At 42.4% G+C, this 18,444-nt stretch overlaps 1 protein-coding gene across 4 annotated transcripts; it reads left to right on the top strand.

The window, feature by feature from the left end:
• Positions 1-250: 250 nt before the first annotated feature.
• On the top strand, positions 251-17,198 carry rps21 (ribosomal protein S21). 4 transcript variants are annotated; one of them, XM_060836108.1, is made up of 6 exons: positions 251-313; positions 7,141-7,256; positions 7,336-7,399; positions 9,927-9,998; positions 11,457-11,512; positions 17,105-17,198. In XM_060836108.1, the coding sequence occupies exons 2-6, from the start codon at positions 7,207-7,209 to the stop codon at positions 17,112-17,114; spliced, it is 252 nt and encodes an 83-aa protein (XP_060692091.1). In that variant the 5' UTR covers positions 251-313; positions 7,141-7,206; the 3' UTR covers positions 17,115-17,198. The 4 variants fall into 4 exon arrangements, with proteins under 4 accessions (XP_060692091.1, XP_060692094.1, XP_060692092.1 ...); XM_060836109.1 differs by having other exon boundaries at positions 279-364; XM_060836110.1 differs by having other exon boundaries at positions 283-309.
• The last annotated feature ends 1,246 nt before the right edge of the window (positions 17,199-18,444 follow it).

An 18,444-nucleotide genomic window follows, 5' to 3' on the forward strand; every position in this document is an offset into this window, starting at 1 on the left:
CAGCAGGTCAGGCACCATCCAAGGAGCAGGAGAGTCGACGTTTCGGGCATGAGCTCATTCCTGAAGAAGGGCTTATACCCGAAACGTCGATTCTCCTGCTCTTTGGATGCTGCCTGACCTGCTGCGCTTCTCCAGCAACACATTTTCAGCTGGATGCACTGAACCTGCAGCTGCCTCTCGGCCCCGCAGAGCATGCGACAACTTTGCCCCTCAGTGCGCGCGCAGCACCGGAAGTCTTGTTCTCCCGTGACGATATTTCCGTTTGCGGCTCCACCCCTCCTTCCTTTTCGGCGGCCGCCATTCTGAGCGGTGGGTGAGTGTGGCCGGCTCTCGGGGAGTCGGCGCCTCCGCGGGACCCGCGTGGGTGAGGGTCGTGGCCCCCCTCGTTGTCGGGAGTTCACGCTGGGGCCTCGGCTTGGTTGGGGGAGGGTGAGGGGTCGCGGGGAAGAGGACTCCCCACAGGGAGAGGGAAGCGGCCGCGTGTGCGGGGGCCCAGAGGGCCTCAGGCTCTGGGCCCGGGCCTTGGAGACGGCGCCCTCGGTTCACCAGGAACCGGTTTGTCGCCCCGAGAAAGCCGTCCCGCCATAAAGCGCAGAGAGTGCGGGAGAAAATTAGCGCTTGTGGTATATAATGTGTGAGGAGAGAGGTGTCGAGATGACTTCGGAGGAGTGCAGGCACCCCATGTACAAAATTAGCAAAATATACACCATTCAAATAATTACAGATATTCTACAAGAATTAATAAAGCGGCTGATGCAAAACTAGAATCCCCACAGTGTGGGAACAGGCCGAGTGGCCAGCACTGCTGCCTCACAACGACAAGGATCTGGGTTCCCTTCTACTCTCAGGCGACTGTCTGTGTGCAGTTTGCATATTCTCCCCCTGTTTCTGTGGCCACCTCCCCCCAGCCCAAAGATGTGCAGGTTTTTTTTTGTGGATTGGCCATACTAAATCACCCATAATGTCCAAAGATAGGTGTATTGGACATGGGAGGTGCAAGGTTGCTGGGATAGGTGTGGGATGCTCTTTGGAGGGTGGTGTGGACGAGTTGGACAGAATGGCCTGTTTCTATGCTGTAGCGTCTACATCAGCTCTCCAAAGAGCGCACAACTCGGGCCCATTATTTTATTCATTCATGGAATGCGTGTTGTTGGTTTGGCCAGTATTTGTTGCTCATCCCTAATTGCCCAGAGGGCAGTTAGTCAACCACGTTGCTGTGCGTCTGAAGTCACACGTAGGCCAGACCAGGTAAATATAGCATAACGTTAGTGAACCAGATGGTTTTTTTCAACAATCTGCAATGGACTCATTGCCATCACTAGACTCTTAATTCCAGATTTTTTTTGAATTCCACAACAAATGTTGGAATTTGAACTTGGGTCCTCAGGACATTACCTGGGTCTCCAGAATAACAGTCCAGTGGTAACGCCACTAGGCCTTGCCTCTATATTGTCAATATCCTATCCAAATCCCCTTATCCTATTTCTGCATTTCCTAGAGCTATCACACCAAACCTACATATTCCTGAATACTATGGGTAATTTAGCATGGATAATCCACTGCACTTCTTTAGACTGTGGAAACCAGAGCACCTAGCAGAAACCCATGCAGACATGGGGAGAATGTGCAAACTGCACATGGACAGGTTGAACTTACCAACACATTCCACCCTGACCTTAAATTCACCTGGACCATCTCTGACACCTCCCCTTCCTGGACCTCTCCTTCCCCATCAGTGAATACCGACTCAACATTGACATTTTTTACAAATCCACCAACTCCCACCCTGCCTTCTGCAAAAATGCTATCCCGTAGTCCTGATTCCTTCGCATCTGCTCCTAGGAGGACCAGTTCCACAGCAGAACACACCAGATGGCCTCTGTCTTTAAAGACTGCAATTTCCCCTCCCACATGGTTGAAGATGCCCTCCAATGCATCTCATCCACGTCTGGCACCTCCGCCCCCAAACCTCACCCCTCCAACCACAACAAGGATCGCCACCCCACACCCCCCACCCCACCAACCTCTGCATAAACCGCATCATCTGCCGACATTTCTGCCACCTTCAAACGGACCCCACCACCAGGGATATGTTTCTTCCCCCAATCCATCAGAGCTTTACCTGCACTTCCAAACATGTCATTTATTGTATCCGTTGCTCCCGATGCCGCCATGTCTATATTGGGGAGACCGGATGCCTTCTCACAGAGTGTTTCAGAGGACATCTCCAAGACACCGGCACTAATCAACCCGACTGCCCCGTGGCTCAGCATCATCCTCATGACCTGTCCCACCTGATAGTCTTTCTTCCCACCTATCCACTCCACCCTCCTCTCTGACCTATCACTTTTACCCCCACCTGCATCCACCTATTGCACTCTGCTACCTTCTCCACACCCCCATACTCCTCCCATTTATCCCTGCACCCCAAGGGTCCCAGCTTCATTCTTGATGAAGAGCTTTTGCCTGAGACGACGATTTTCCTGTTCCTCAAATGCTACCTGACCTGCTGTGCTTTTCCAGCACCAGTCTAATCTTGACTCTAATCTCCAGCATCTGCTGTATTCACCTCTGTGTAGACAGTAGCATCAAGAGTGGAATTGAATCCAGGTTCCTGGTGCTGTGAGACAGCAGTGCTAGCCACTGTGCTGTCCCTGGGCTTATTTGTTGTGCAGTGAGATAGAGGCAAGCTGTGAACTTGAGTATGTGAAAGTTTGAGTGCAGAAAGGATTGATGTGAATACTTGCAGTGATGGGAGGGACTTTATTTTCCTAAATGGACTGGGTGAGCTGGGATTGCTTTCTGTTAGAGGTTATTTGAGAAGTCATTGATAATCTGTACCAACCAGACATCTCAATCTTACGTAGTTCCAATTGCCAGCATTTAGCAAATGTCCCTCTCAACCTTTCTCTTCATATACCAATCAAAATGAGCAATTCCAAAATCTAAGTGCACAGAGAGAAATTGTTCCGGTCAAGAACTAAAGGAAACAAAAGTTAATATGTTAGGAAGGAAGAAAATTTTTTCACTTGCTTGTGGTTAGAATCTGTAGTGCTTAACCTGGGAGTGGAGTGGATTCAGTCATGGTTTTTAAGGGATTTGGATGAGCAGCTAAAGGAAGAGGAAACAGGAGTAAGCCATTCAGCTCCTCAAGTCTGTTCCATCATGCAATAAGATCATGGCTGATTTTGGTCTTAACTCGTTTACCTGCCTTTGGCCATAGCCTTTCTAGCATTGAAGCAAGGGTGGGAAAGTTTTCGGCAAAATACGTTGCTCTGGCAAAGAAGTGGCTCAAACATGATTAGCCATTTGGTTGTATCTTGTGCTGAAATTATTTTGATAAAGGAACACTGGTCCTCTCATTCTAACTTTCTGTGAACTTTACACTAAAACCTGTAAGAAATAGGAACCAGAGTAGGCCATTCAAGAGGATTGTGTCTGATCTGTCATTCTTTCCTGCTTTTTCTCTGTAATACTGATTTCTGTACTGCAGTCCTCACTTTCTCCTAGTTGATCATAACCTGATTAAAGCCTCTTTCCAAGGATAAAGTGAGGACTGCAGATGCTGGAGATCAGAGCTGAAAAATGTGTTGCTGGAAAAGCGCAGCAGGTCAGGCAGCATCCAAGGAGCAGGACAATCGACGTTTCGGGCATAAGCCCTTCTTCAGGAATGAGGAAGGTGTGCCAAGCAGGCTAAGATAAATGGTAGGGAGGAGGGACTTGGGGGAGAAGCGTTGGGAATGCAATAGGTGGAGGGAGGTTAAGGTGAGGGTGATAGGCCAGAGAGGGGGTGGGGGCGGAGAGGTCAGGAAGAAGATTGCAGGTCAAGAAGACGGTGCTGAGTCTGAGGGTTGGGACTGAGATAAGGTGGAATGCAGATTTCCCCAGCTTCCTCATTTCTCCCCCCCCCCCCCCCCCCCCCCCCCATCTTATCTCAGTCCCAATCCTCGAACTCGGCACCGCCTTCTTGACCTGCAATCTTCTTCCCGACCTCTCTGCCCCCACCCCCTCTCCGGTCTGTCACCCTCACCTTAACCTCCTTCCACCAATCGCGTTCCCCAAGTCCCTCCTCCCTGTCTTTTATCTTAGCCTGCTTGGCCCACCTTCCTCATTCCTGAAGAAGGGCTCATGCCCGAAACGTCGATTCTCCTGCTCCTTGGATGCTGCCTGACCTGCGCCTTTCCAGCAACACATTTTCAGCTCTGATCTCCAGCATCTGCAGTCCTCGCTTTCTCTCAGGAGGTTGATCCCCAATACAGAGGGATTGTCTTATGAGCAAGGCAAACCAGCTCAGGACTTTACTCACTGCCTGACCTGCTGCGCCTTTCCAGCAACACATTTTCAGAGCATCTTCCTGAACCTTCTCTGAACTGCTCCAATGAAATGATATCTTGGGCTTAAATAAAGGACCAAAACTGTTCACAGTACTGGTATGGTCTCTATTTAAATAATACCTTTCTTTTGGTCTCTCTTCCAAAATAAACAACGTTGCATTTTTTCACATTATACTCCATTTGCCAACATTTTGTCCACTTAACCTATCGCTATCATTCTAGACTGTAACCCATTCACAACCTGACTTTCAACCTATATTTGTGTCGTGTGCAAGTTTGAATACATCTTTTTAGATTAGATTACTTACAGTGTGGAAACAGGCCCTTCGGCCCAACAAGTCCACACCGACCCGCCGAAGCGCAACCCACCCATACCCCTACATATACCCCCCACCTAACACTACGGGCAATTTAGCATGGCCAATTCACCTGACCCGCACATCTTTGGACTGTGGGAGGAAACCGGAGCACCCGGAGGAAACCCACGCAGACACGGGGAGAACGTGCAAACTCCACACAGTCAGTCACCTGAGGCGGGAATTGAACCCAGGTCCCTGGCGCTGTGAGGCAGCAGTGCTAACCACTGTGCCACAGTGCCGCCCAATCTTCTTTCCTCCTAGCTACTAACATATTGTTAACAATTGTTGTCCCAGCACTGAATCCCTGTGGAACCCCACTGGTTACAAGTTGTCAACCTGAAAACAAAAACCCTTATCTGCACTTGCTGTTTACAGCCCTCATGCCAGTATATTAGTTCCAACAACATGAGCTCTTATGACTTAATCTTTTGTGGTGACCCTTGTTGAATGCCTTCTGGAAGTCCAAATACAACACATCTACAGGTTCTCTCTATCCTCTCTGAAGGAGATGTCCTAAAACATAGGAAATAGGCATAATTTCCTTATGCAGCCGTGCTGACTCTACTTGATTAAAGCAATTTTACAAATGTGCTGCTATGTCTTATTTAATTGGTTCCAACAACAGCCATTAGGTTAATCCACCTATTCTCTCTACTCCTCCCCCCCCAACACACACACACACACACAATTTTTGGGGTATGACATTGGCAGTTTTCCAATCTCTGTTACTTCTTAAGAATCTAAGGATTTATGAAAAATTACAACCAATACATCCACTATCTCAGTAGCTGCAACTTTTCAGATCCTAGGTTGCAAGCCATCAGGGCCAGTGGATCTGACTGCATTTATCCCTGTTAGTCTGGCTAATGTTCCATCTGTAGTGAAGTTACTTAATTCCCTCCCAATTTCTTTACTACTAATGGAATGTTTGAGGTATTTTCCACCATGAAGACTAGTGCAAAGTATCTGTGTAACTCCTCTGCTATTTCCTGGATTCCACATGCTAAAAGTTGCGGAGGTTTTATTGCCTATTAAATGTGCACCCAAATACTGCTTCAACATTCTATACATGGCTTTTACTCACTTTTGTCAGAAAAAGACTGAAATGGAGATGTGATTGAAAACACTTGACTGACTTTAATCTTTTCACATGATCTTAAGCAAATGTCTCTCAGCAAGCTTTGAAAAGATTTATAGATAAGGTTGAGGTTCTTGATGTAGTTTTGCTCGATGAGGTGGGAGGTTCATTTTTAGACGTTTTGTCACCATACTAGGTAACATCTTCAGTGAGCCTCCGGACGAAGCATTGCTGGTGTTTCCTGCTTTCTGTTTATATGTTTGGGTTTCCTTGGGAAAACTTAAAGCTATTTTGGATCGCTACTCCAAACCTTGTTCCATAGTTTCTGACTCAATTCCGCTCTTGCAACAATCACTGAGATTAAATCAGTTGGTTAGCAACCTGTGTCAAATATGACCCTGAGATGAGCTTTCAACCACCCTTTTGTTCCAGCAATAAGACTGCCCGTTTCCGTCTCTGACATTGCTTGCCTTTACCTTGTCTCCGATCATATCTTTATTGCATCTAGACGTACAGTGCATGTCTGGCTGGTCTTCCGTGCACTTAACAGTCTTGTATCCAATTTTCTTTACGGCTGTGCAGTTCTCCGAGGCCTGTGCATGGCAATGACTGGAAGTCTCCCAAAGCTACGATCAGTGTGCCAGTGCCATGGAGCAGCTACAAATGTTCACAGCTTAGAGGAACATTGAATCTGTTTTCTAAATTTGAAGTTATTAATGCTCCACTGCTAATGTCTTAACACCCCCGTGTTCGCTTATTTACAGTCAGTGTCGTGATTCTGAAATTGTCATTTCCTACTATCAAATCTTCCATAGCCTTGACTGTCACTTTGTTTTTTACAATTTCCTGTAGTCCCACCACCCCCTCATGATTTTGAGCTCAGTTAGTTCTTAAGTGTTCCTGATTTTAATCACTCCATCCTTGATAGCTGTTCCTTCCGTTGTATTAATGGTAAACTTTTTGCTCCACTTTGCCTCTACCTTTCTTTCCTCCTTTTACAGCATCCACTTTGACCAAGCCTTGGTCATCACACCTCATATCTTAAGCAACTCAGTAATTTAATGCTTATGAGAAATACCTCGAGATTAATTGTATTAAAGATGCAGTATAAATGTTATACAATTGCTGTAATTAGCATCATGAATTTAAGATGAGAAAAGGTATTCTTCATCCAGAAGATGAGTTTAGTTACTATGTCGTTAATGTAATTTTGATCCCATGTTAGAATAATATTGTTGATTCATCAATGTAATGGAACTGTGTCAGTCCTTCTATTTCTAAGCTGACTAATTTCTAGTTGAAATTGAGTATCTAATTTCATATTTGATACAGTGTGCTGAAGTTTTTTACTTTTTTTGTATGTGTCTAGATCTCTGCGTAACAGCTGAATTAAAATCCAGCCTCTGAAGAAAATCACAATTTGTAAAAATCCAAGATGCAGAACGATGCTGGTGAATTTGTTGATCTTTACGTTCCACGTAAATGGTGGGTAGCAGATAAGAGCACGTACTGACTTTCGTGTTGCATGCCTAAAAGTTAGCTAAATTGTTATTGTTTCTTTCAGCTCTGCAAGCAGCAGAATTATTGCTGCAAAGGACCATGCTTCCATACAAATCAACATTGCTGAGGTGAGTTAAGTTTTAATAAACTAGCATGTAAATCTGAATTATCAGTGAGGATGGGTGGTGTATTGGCATTGGCCTTTATGTTTACTGGACAAATTTGGGAGATATTACAGGACTGTTCAAAATCCTGTGGTTTTGTTCGAAAGAGAGAGACAAATGACTGAGGTCAGAAACCAGAAGCCAGATTTAAAGTGAATGACAAAAAACAAGGCACAATTTTTCGACAATGAATCAGTGTCAGTCTGAAATGTGCTACCTGAAAAAGCAAAAGATTTACTAGTTAAATTCAAGAGAATTGGAGTACTCTAGTTACCAGGGGAGTGGAATCAAATAGATAGCTCTCACAAAGGGCTGGTATGAAGAATGATTAGTGTCCATCTGTGTTTGTGATGTTGCAGCACTTAAATATGTTAAACACCAGCAGTGGAATGATGCCTACTGGTTCCCAAATCTTGACCCGTACAACTCATGAGAGCGCATTGCATGAAGTTGGGAACTAAAATTGCAATGGAAAGAACAGTCATTTGAAGATTTCCAGGCTGTATGCAGAGAAAAGACAGTTTAAAAAAAACTTCCTGCTATGCTTTTCATTATGTGCCTGAAAATGGAAGGGGAGGGGTGGAAACAGGAATTTTTATAGAGCTATCCTAAGAGTTCCGCTCTCCTGCACTTGCCCATCACCGTTTAAGTTACACGTTTAATGAAATAAAATGTCCCAAACTCCGCACTAAGGAAGCACTGGGGCAAGTGACCAAACACTTAATCAAGGGTTTAGAATCTTAGGAGCACTTTAAAGGAGCAGTTAGGTCTAGGAAGGGAATTTCTAATTTTGTGGTCCAGGAACTTGAAGGCACAGCCAACAATGATGGAGTGATTAAAATCATTATGCATAGAGGTTACTAAAAGGGTATGGTTTTATAGAATGTCATAGGCTTTGAGGAAGTTTTAGAGCTAGGAAGGAATGAGGTTGTGATGAGACATGAAAGTAGGGATTATGATTTTAAAGTCAGTCTATTGATCAACTGAGGAGGTTTGTCGGTCAGGAAACACGAATGGAACTTGATACACATTAGAACGTAGCCAGCACCGTTTTTGGATTTTTCTTCATTCATGGGCTTTAGACATCACAGGCAAGAGTGGCATTTGTTGTCCATACTTAATATCCTTTGGAAATGAGTGATTTACTAAGCAATTGAAGAGTCAGCCATGTTGAGGAAACTTGGTGGCCTAATGGTACTGATATTAGACCTAACCCAGAGACCCTGGTAATGTTCTGGGGTCCTGGGTTCAAATCCTACCATGGCAAATGGTGGAGTTTAAGTTCAATCAATATCTGGAATTTGTCTAATGATGACCACTGTGAGCTGTCAAAAAAACAATCTGAAGTCCTCCAGGGAAGGAAATCTACCATCCTCACATGGTCTGGCCTGTCTGTGACTACAGGCCCTCAGCAATGGTGGTTAACTCTCAACTGCCTTCTGGGCAATTCAGAATGGGTAATAAATGTGGTCTGCCCCACATTAATTTGAATTCTAGAATTTTAACCTAGTAACAGTGGTATAGCTTAAAGTAGCAGTGGTTTGTGGCTTGAAGCAGAATTTGCGAGGAGTATTGCTTTTTTAATACACCTGCAGCTTTTGTTCTTCTGGGTGGTGGAGGGTCTGTACTGTCTTTGCATCCTTTCTAATGTGTGGATCAGAATTGGAAATTACTGTAGCTGTGGCCTAACATTTAGGTCTTTCACAACATTCTTTGTATCTTCTGAAGAAAACATGCATGTCATATGCTGCTTTAATATCTGCCTTAAGTTTTCCTGCCACCTTCAAAGATTTATGTACATGCACTCTCTTGGAAAAATGTGTAAATTCACCTTTGTATTTGTTGTTCTTCTGAAGAAAGCAGGCATGATATATGCTGTTTTAACAGCCTTAAGTATTTTGTTGCCTTCAATGCTTTATGTATATGTACTCTCTGGAAATATATGCCATTTAATTCAAGTTACCTCTGTTTTTCTATTTCACACTTCTCTGCATTAAATATTATTTGTTGTGTGTCTGCACATTTCACCAGTCGTCATCCTCCTGAAGTCATCTTCATTCCTCATTGTTCAAAATTTTTTGTTATTGCAACTCTTAACTCAAGTCCAGGTCATTATTGCATATGAAAACGAGCTATGGTCCAAGCACCATTCCTAAGGAACACCACTAGTGTTTCTAGCCTGACAAATGCCCGTTCACTACTACTTTCTGATCTCTGTCCTTTATGTTTCAGATTCACATTGCCACTGCTACTCTAAGCCCATTGGTTCCTCTTTTTCTGCTAAATTTGTGGTATTTTGCCAGCACCTTTTAAACATCTATATCTACAATATCAACTACACTACCCTTCGTGTATTACCACAATTGTTTCTTATTGCATTATGATAAATGATGGAAATATTAGTGTTAAGTTATGGAATCTGTTTCTAAGATATCTGAGATATCTGTTGGCCCTTTCGAATGTTTTAATCTCTTGATTAATTTTATCTTAGGTTGACAAAGTAACAGGAAGATTTAATGGTCAGCATAAAACTTATGCTATCTGTGGAGTTATCCGTAGAATGGTATGTACGCATCCTAGGGGCACTGAATGAAATATCTTCCTACCTCGGCATTGTACCTTCCATTTGTCTTGTCGTGTAGACTCTAGTGATACTGAAGGACACCAGTTCTATCTACCTGCAGATTTAAAGTTGTTACTGTATAATAACTTTATATAGAGCACTGTCTATCTTAACATTAAATCAAATTTATTTACATTTTGTACCTAATGGGAATTTTGAGGGCTTTTAAACATTTCCTGAACTAAACTCCTTTCTGAAAGTACTAAGCAGTTTCATTTGCAAGAATTAACCACTGTTTGGATGTACTGAATCCACAGTTTCACCTTTTCTACATATTAAACCAATCTGGAAAAAATAGGAAATAGACATTTTTGAACAAATCTGGTTCTTGTCTTTCATGTAAAATATCCCTCTAGATTTACATAGGCTTGTATCCCAAACGGCTTGTTAGTTTATTGTGCTTGACTAAGAGTGAGTGACTGTAAGAAGTATTTTTCCTGGCTTAGCTGACTCTTGGTCAGTACACTGATTACAGAAGCATGCAGTCCTCTGGAAACATTCATTGATGAGACGGACACTTCTAGAATGATGCAGCTCAAAATGATGGTACTCTATAGGAGAAAAAAAGACTAAATTTTACCCTCCCAAATGAGAGTTTGATATTTTCCTGTCTGTCCCATTTAGGGGTAATGTTTTATTTCCATATAATTGCATTTGATTGGATGTGAGGAAAGGCTGTTTGTAACTAGGGTCCTTCCATAATTAAATAGATTATTGATGATCCTGTGATAAATAAGACTTGGTCACAGTGCTACAGTGTGACTGACATCAGTAGAGTTGTATCTCAGCGAAAACCCCTTCAGCTGGTGACTTAGTGGTTAGCAATACTGTCAAACAGTGCCAAGGACCCAGGTTCGAGTCCAGCCTCAGGCGACTGTGTGGAGTTTGCACATTCTCCCCGTGTCTGCATGGGTTTACTCCCACAATGGGAAAATGTGCAGATTAGATGAATTGGCCATACTAAATTACCCATGGTGTTCAGAGATGTGTAGGTTAGTTGCATTAGTCTGGGCTAAATGTAGAGTAATTGGGTAGGGGAATGGGACCGGGAGGGTTGCTATTTGTAGGGTGGCTGTGGACTTGTTGACTGAAGGGCCTGTTCCCACACTGAAGGAATCCAGTGATTTTTCAGCTACAGGGGACACAGGCTTCACTTTTGAGAGACTATCTTCATACCCAAACCAACAGAATGAGTACTTTTAGTTTGATACTTGAAATCTGTTTCAAATGTTCTTGTCTTTCAAGTATCTGACTCATAGTGAGCTAACTTTATAAATTTGTCATTTAATCTGTGGCTGCAATATATGCAACGTCTGATGCCTTTTGGTGACTGGAAAATGCCCTTAAAACTGGTGTGTGTATTTGAAGAGCGATGTTACCGTTTCTTTTTAATTACAGGGTGAATCAGATGATTGTATCTTGCGGCTGGCTAAGAATGATGGCATTGTGGCCAAGTAAGTTTAATATTTGAGCCTTTTAAATGTCCTGATTTTTTTTGTGGTTGCGTCATTTTATTTCTGAACTTAACACATGGGCGATGTTGGTACTGAGGAGTGAAACATGTTTGTTGCACATGCTGTACCAAATTAATAGTCCCTTTCCGAATGTTTTAATCTCTCGATCCAAGCCCAACATGACATTTATTAAAAACCGAAAAATGGGAATATTAGATCATGCATATGTGAAGAGAGAAAATCGACTTTTCAGGTTTATGATTTTTCACCAGAAAATAATTGAGTGCTCAACCAGATTATATACAGAATGATTACAGCAAATTGATTGAGGAAACGTTGATTCCTCCAGTACAGAGACATCGTTGGAACAATAGGTGAACTAGGTAATAAAAATAGTGACACGAACAGGAGGAAGAATGTGTATCAGGATGGGCTGTGTAGTGTGGGGTAGGTAGCTTTGAACTGGGGTATTTTTCCAACCTCTAGAGAATTAAGCTAATTCAAAAGAAGCTACGAATAAATAACATATGCATGAAGCCATCAGTGAGACCACTGGGAACTAGCTGCAGAGTTGTAATTGAAGGGGTAAGTGGGAGAGCAAGATCTTCTATTCTAATCACAACTAACAGATCAGGCTAGTAGGAATAGTTTGTGTTGATCACTGGTGGCTAAAATCTCAGGAGCAACAAGAGTGGGAGGGAGGTATCTGTGAGCGGTCAAGGAGCAGTAAAGTGCTCAAAGTGTGCTGTTCTGATGTTAGTACATATTTCATCCTGTATTAGATCTAACTGCATTAAATCCTGACACGCTGGGGTCACTTTTGTGATGTTGTACAAGTACATTGGTCCATAGCTTGATCGTAATCGAAGGCAAACAAAGAGAAAACTACTTCGCCTCTTAGTTTCACCTATTGAAATGGTCTGCAATATGTTGCATCCACTACAGTTTTCAGTGATAATTATGTGATTCCTTTTCTCACAAAAAATCAGACCTTTTATAACTTCAGTCACTCGTCCCCAAATACAGGGAGATGCTAATACACTTGTCAGATACATATTTGACAACTGAACTTCAATATAGGTAAATGTGTGAGATAAAATGTTTTAATAGATTGAGGGGGGCACATACTCTGGAAAACAAGTATCTAAACGGTATAGCAATGAGGGACCTGGAAAGAGCCATTTGGTAAATACAAAGAAAGGACTTGGATTCATTTCTGGAAGGATGGAATTAAATATAATGTTTATATGAAACGTGGATGGAATCTTAGTTGAACTAAGTACAGTAAACCTTGCTGTAATAGGGGGCATAGTTGCACTGGGGAAGGTTCAAAAAAAGTCTTGTTGGATGCCAGAAATTAGAGGAGAAATTGAGGGAGCGTTGATGCTGGAGATCAGAGTTAAGAATGTGGTGCTGGAAAAGCACAGCAGGTCATGCAGCATCCAAGGAGCAGGAGAATCGATGTTTCTGGCAAGACCCCTTCATCAGGAATGTTTACAGATGAGAACAGAACTAGCTCTGTAAATGTAAGATGGTCGTTAATAAAATCAGTCAGGAATCCAGGACAAGCCTCCTCTCACTCACTAGTTATAATGTGGTACAGTCACACTAGGGGAGGCAGTGGCCTAATGATAGCAACACTAGATGATTAATCCAGAAACTTAGCTAACGTCCTGCGGACCTGCATTCAAATCCTACCACAGCAGGTGGTGGAAGTTGCATTCAATTAAAAACAAAAATAACCTGGAATTAAGAATCAAGCACAGAAATTACTGGAAAAACCTCAGGTCTGGCAACATCTGAAAAGAATTCAGAGTTAACGTTTCAAGTCCAGTGTCGCTTCCTCCAAACTGGTGGTAGCTAGGAACATGTCAGTTTTTATGCAGAAGATAGGATGGGGCATGGAGAAAGAGTAAATGTTATGTGATTGGGAATAGAGCCCAAAGAGAGAAAGAAGAACAGTTGGATACACAAGGGACTGGATTTACTCTGTATTTCCTTGCTCCACCCTACCTTCTGCATAAACACTGACCGCTTCCCAGCCACTATCTCACCGGATCCGAAATATTGTCTCTGACCTCTCTTCACAGTTGCTGCCAGACCTACTGAGCTTTTCCAGCAATTTTTGTTCCTGATTTACAGCGTCTGCAGTTCTTTCAGTTTTTATTTGGAATTAAGAATCTACTGATGACGATATAAGAATTTAATGATGACCATGAAATCTTTGGAAACCCGATGTGAGTCACTGAAGTCCTTCAGGGAAAGAAATCTGCTGTTCTTGTGTGATCTCACCTATGTGTGACTCCAGAGCCACAGCAGTGTGGTTGACTCTCAACTGCCTTCAGAAATGGCCAAACAAACCACTCAGTTGTGTCAATGACTAGGAAGTCTCAACAAGAAATGAAACTGGACAGACCATCTGATGTCCACAAATACACCAGAAAAACCAAGTGCAGAAACAATCCTATCGACCCTGCAAACTAACATCTTGCTAACATCTGAGGGACACTGCCAGAATTGGGAGAGCTGTCTTAGATTAGTCTAGCAAGAATCTATCATAAAGGTATAGTCATATGTGACAGAAGATATCCCAGCCATCACAATCAACATCCCTGCGTATGTCCTGTTCCATTGACAACATAGTGGTATACAGTCATGAGGGAGTTGCCTTGGGTGTCCTTAACATTGACTCTGCACTCCATAAAGTCTGATTTCAGGTTAAACATGGAGAAGGAAACCTCCTGCTGGTTACCACGTAGTGTCCTCCCTTGGTTGATGAATCAGTACTCCTCTATGTTGAATAACTGGTCAAGGAGGGGGCAAAGGCATAAAATTTACTCTGGGGGATTTCAAATGTCTTGGCAGGATCATTATCGATCAGGCTAGTCAGGTCCTAAAGAACAAATCTGCTTGACTGGGTCTACAGCTGGTGGTGAGGAAACCAACAAGAGAGAGAGAAAAAAAATACTTGACCTCAGCCTTACCAATCTGCTAGTGCACCTGTCCATGACAGGTGACCAATGCCTCAAGTCACATCTTGTCATTTGAGAATAACCGCTGTCATGTTGTGAGGCATTATAATCATGCTAAATGGGACAGAGTTCAAACAGATCTAACCACCCAAAACTAGGCATCCATGATGTGCTGTGGGCCATCAATAGCAGCAGAATTCTACTCCAGCGCAATATACAACCTAATGGCCCGGCATATCCTCCACTCAACTATTACTATCAAGCGAGGGATCAGTCCTGGTTCAGTAGAGAGTGCAGAACGGCATGCCAGGAATAACATTAACCACACCTAAAAATGAGGTGTCAACCTGGTGAAGCTACCAAACAACTTGGATGCCAAACAGCATGAGAAACAAATGATAGAGCTAAGTGACAACAGATCAATCTGAGCTCTGTGGTTGTGCCACATCTGCTGTGAATGGTGGTGGATAATTAAGCCACTCACTGGTGGAGAAGGAGGCTGCACAAATATCCTTATCCTCAATGATGGCAAGATTCCAATACATCAATGCAAAAGTAAAAGCTGAAGCCTTCGCATCAATTTTTGGCCAGATGTGCTGAGTGGATGATCCGTGTCAACCTCCTCCAGTGGGTTCCAACAATCACACTTACCTGTCTTCAGCAAATCTGATTCACTCCGTGTGATATCAAGAAACAGTTGGAGGCACTGGGTACTGCAAAGGCTATGGGCCCTGACAACCTCCAGCATTAATACTGAAGACTGGTGCTCCACAGCTTGCTGCTCCTACCCAAGCTCTTCTAGTACAGATACAACACTGGCATCTACCTGCTAATTGGAAAATTGCATAGGTTATGTCCAGTATGTAAAAAGTAGTACAAATCCAACTCGGCTAATTATTGCCCCATCTGTCTAATCTCAATCATCAGTAACATGACAGACGGTGTAATCAACAGTGTTTTCAAGCAGCACCTGCTCAGTGATGCCCACTTTGGGTTCTGCCAGGCCACACAGTTCTTGACCTCATTACAGCCTTGATTCAACATGGACAAAATAGCTGAATTCCAGAGCTGAGGTGAGAGTGACAACCCTTGACATCAAAGCTGTGGCCTCATGGGGCCCTCGCAAAACTGGAATCACATTGGAAGATGTTTATGATTGTTGGTGGTCGGTCATCTCAGCTGTATTTAGAAATCTCTGAAGGAGTTCCTCAAAACAGTGGGCTGGGCCAACAATCTTCAGTTGCTTCATCAATGATGTTCCCTCCATCATAAGGTCTGAAGTGAGGATATTTGCTGTTGATTGCAAAACTCCTCAGATACTGAAGTGCTCCGTGTTCAAATTCAACAAGATCTGGACAATATCCACGCTTGGGCTGATGAGGCAAGTAACATTTGCACCATGCAAAAGGCAAGCAATGACCATTGTCAATAAGAGATCATCTAACCGCTGCCCCTTTACATTCAGTGGTTTTATTATGACTGAATCCCCCACTTTCAACATCTTGGGGGTACTACTGACCAGAAATTCAACTGGCATTGCCACATAAGCTCAGAGGTTTGGATTACAGTAGTGAGTAACTCACCTAACACTCCAAAGTCTGTCCACCATCTACAAGGCACAAATCAGGTGTGGAATGGAATATTCTCTACTTGTACTGGATGTGTGCAGCTCCAACAATGTTCAAGAAGCTTGACACAATCCAGGACAAAGCAACCTGCTTGACTAACACTGCATCCACACTCCTCCACCACTGCTCAGTAACAGCAGTGTGTACTACCTACAAGATGCACTGCAGAAATTCACCAAAGTTCTTTTGCCAGCACTTTCCAAACCCACAATCATTTCCCTCTGGAAGGACAATGGTAACAGATTTTTGGGAACATCTCCAACTCAAAGCCACTTAACATCCTGACTTTGAAATATCTCTCCTGGAAACATATAGTTCCTTCACAGTTGCGTCAAAATTGTAGAATTCCCTCCCTAAAGAGCACTGTGGGTCAACCTATACATGGACTGCTGTGATTCAAGAAGGCAGTTCATTACTGCCTTCTCAAAGGCAACTAGGAATAGACGATAAATGCTGGCCAGCCAGTGATTCCCATGTCCCACAGATGAACTGAAAACAAAACAAAGGGTAGTTGAGGCAAATAGTGTAGACACCCTTAACAGAGAGCTGGATAAACAGATGAAGCTGAAAGTAACAGAAGAAGGTGTTGCTGGGATGGTTGAAGGCTGGTGGGAAGAGGTTCACGTACAGCATAACGTTGCAAGTGTCATTTGAGCCAATTGGTCTGATTCTATGCGTTAAATACATGATAGTGCTTGTGGTAAAATGTTTATGTATTTCACCTACATTATTAAAACTTCAAAGGTTTGTGTGTTGGAGTGGGCAATGTGAAAAATTCCTTAAGTCCATGTAATTATGAATTGCAATAAAGTACAAGATATTGAGATAAGCTTATGACTACAGTGAAAATGCAGATTGAGGTCTATTTCTTGTTAACTTGCGATAAATTGCAAAATGTTAAATAACTTAAAGTTCTAGTGGGTTTAACATCTTTATTTGCATTGCCTTTATGCTGAATGTCTTTTAAACTTTGCTTTTTATTTTTCTTTCAGAGTTGTCTAACAAGCTGAAGACTAGTTATGAAAAGTTTCATGTTTGTATAGAAATAAAAATTTGAGCAAAAAAAGGTGCTTTTATGTTTTTATTACTAAATGACTAAAGTGACAAATTAAATCACAACAATTCCACTTTTACACTTGGATATCAGCACATCGCACCATAATACATCTCAAATTATTCGTTAAAATGAAATGTAATTTTCCCAAATTTGAACTTTTTCTGTGGTTTTAAAAACTGCACAAAAGGTTGTGTACAGCATTCTCCACATCCTGTGCCTGCTATGTATGCTAGTTATTTGTAATTAAAAATCTAAACACTCAGGTCTCAGTTGCAAAAGAAGAATATGTTAGGTTTTGTAGTAGCAAGGGCTATCGCAGACTGAGACACTGATGTTGAGAATTGAGCTTAATATTGACCTTCAACTAATGGATGGAGTTAAATCTTTTCAGACTGCAAAGTGGAAGCATGTGCAAGTATGCCAATGAACATAGTACTTCCTGATCTAATAAAACATCCTGATTCTAATGAGAAAATTGGTACATGTGCAGTCTGGTAATTAAATTGGTACATGTGCAGTCTGGTAATTAAATTGCAATTTTCTAAGAAGGTGAAAATTTTAGGTTGAAGAAATCTGTCGTCTTGGGATTCAGTTCTTTCTCATCACTGAAAGGACTCGAGCTATGCATCAACACAAGCATTTTGATCTAATTACATTGTTGTGACTAGGCAACTTGAGATACTTTCCACAAGGCCACGGCACAACATGAAGCTACACTGGTTGCATTCTTACTTCAATCCAGTACAGATGTCCGGATTGAATCTCAGATACATAAGAAACTTATTAAAAAGTGCTGGGGTGAAGGAAAGCAAAACTATGTTGTCACTGCAGTTTGAGACCTGTAATTCTGAAGGATAAGAAAGTGATTAATCAATAGCTGTTAATTGTAACAGTTGATTTTCAGTTTCCATTTTCTTGTTGGCACATGAGATCTAATAAAAGGTGATCACCTCTGTGAAAGGATATTTCGGGACCAGTGTTTTCAGATGTTCATTGTTTTTAAAAGTCTGATAATCACTGGAAGAATGCATGTTTCCATGGAATGTTGCTCTGGTGTGTATTTTCCCTAGGACTATCTTGTCATCAAAGAAAAATTCTTGTAAACAATGTAGTGGTTATAGTGAAGGGGTCTTGAGTGATAATTTGAGAGCAACAAGGAACAAGGGATTGCACTCATTAACAATGCAATTGGCTACCTTCAGTATTGAATAGATCATATTGAGATCTATACAATATACTAAGTTGGAGGTACTAGTAGTTTGAATGTCATATTGC

The sequence above is a fragment of the Hemiscyllium ocellatum genome, chromosome 15, assembly GCF_020745735.1.
Source record: "Hemiscyllium ocellatum isolate sHemOce1 chromosome 15, sHemOce1.pat.X.cur, whole genome shotgun sequence".
Taxonomy (NCBI): domain Eukaryota; kingdom Metazoa; phylum Chordata; class Chondrichthyes; order Orectolobiformes; family Hemiscylliidae; genus Hemiscyllium; species Hemiscyllium ocellatum.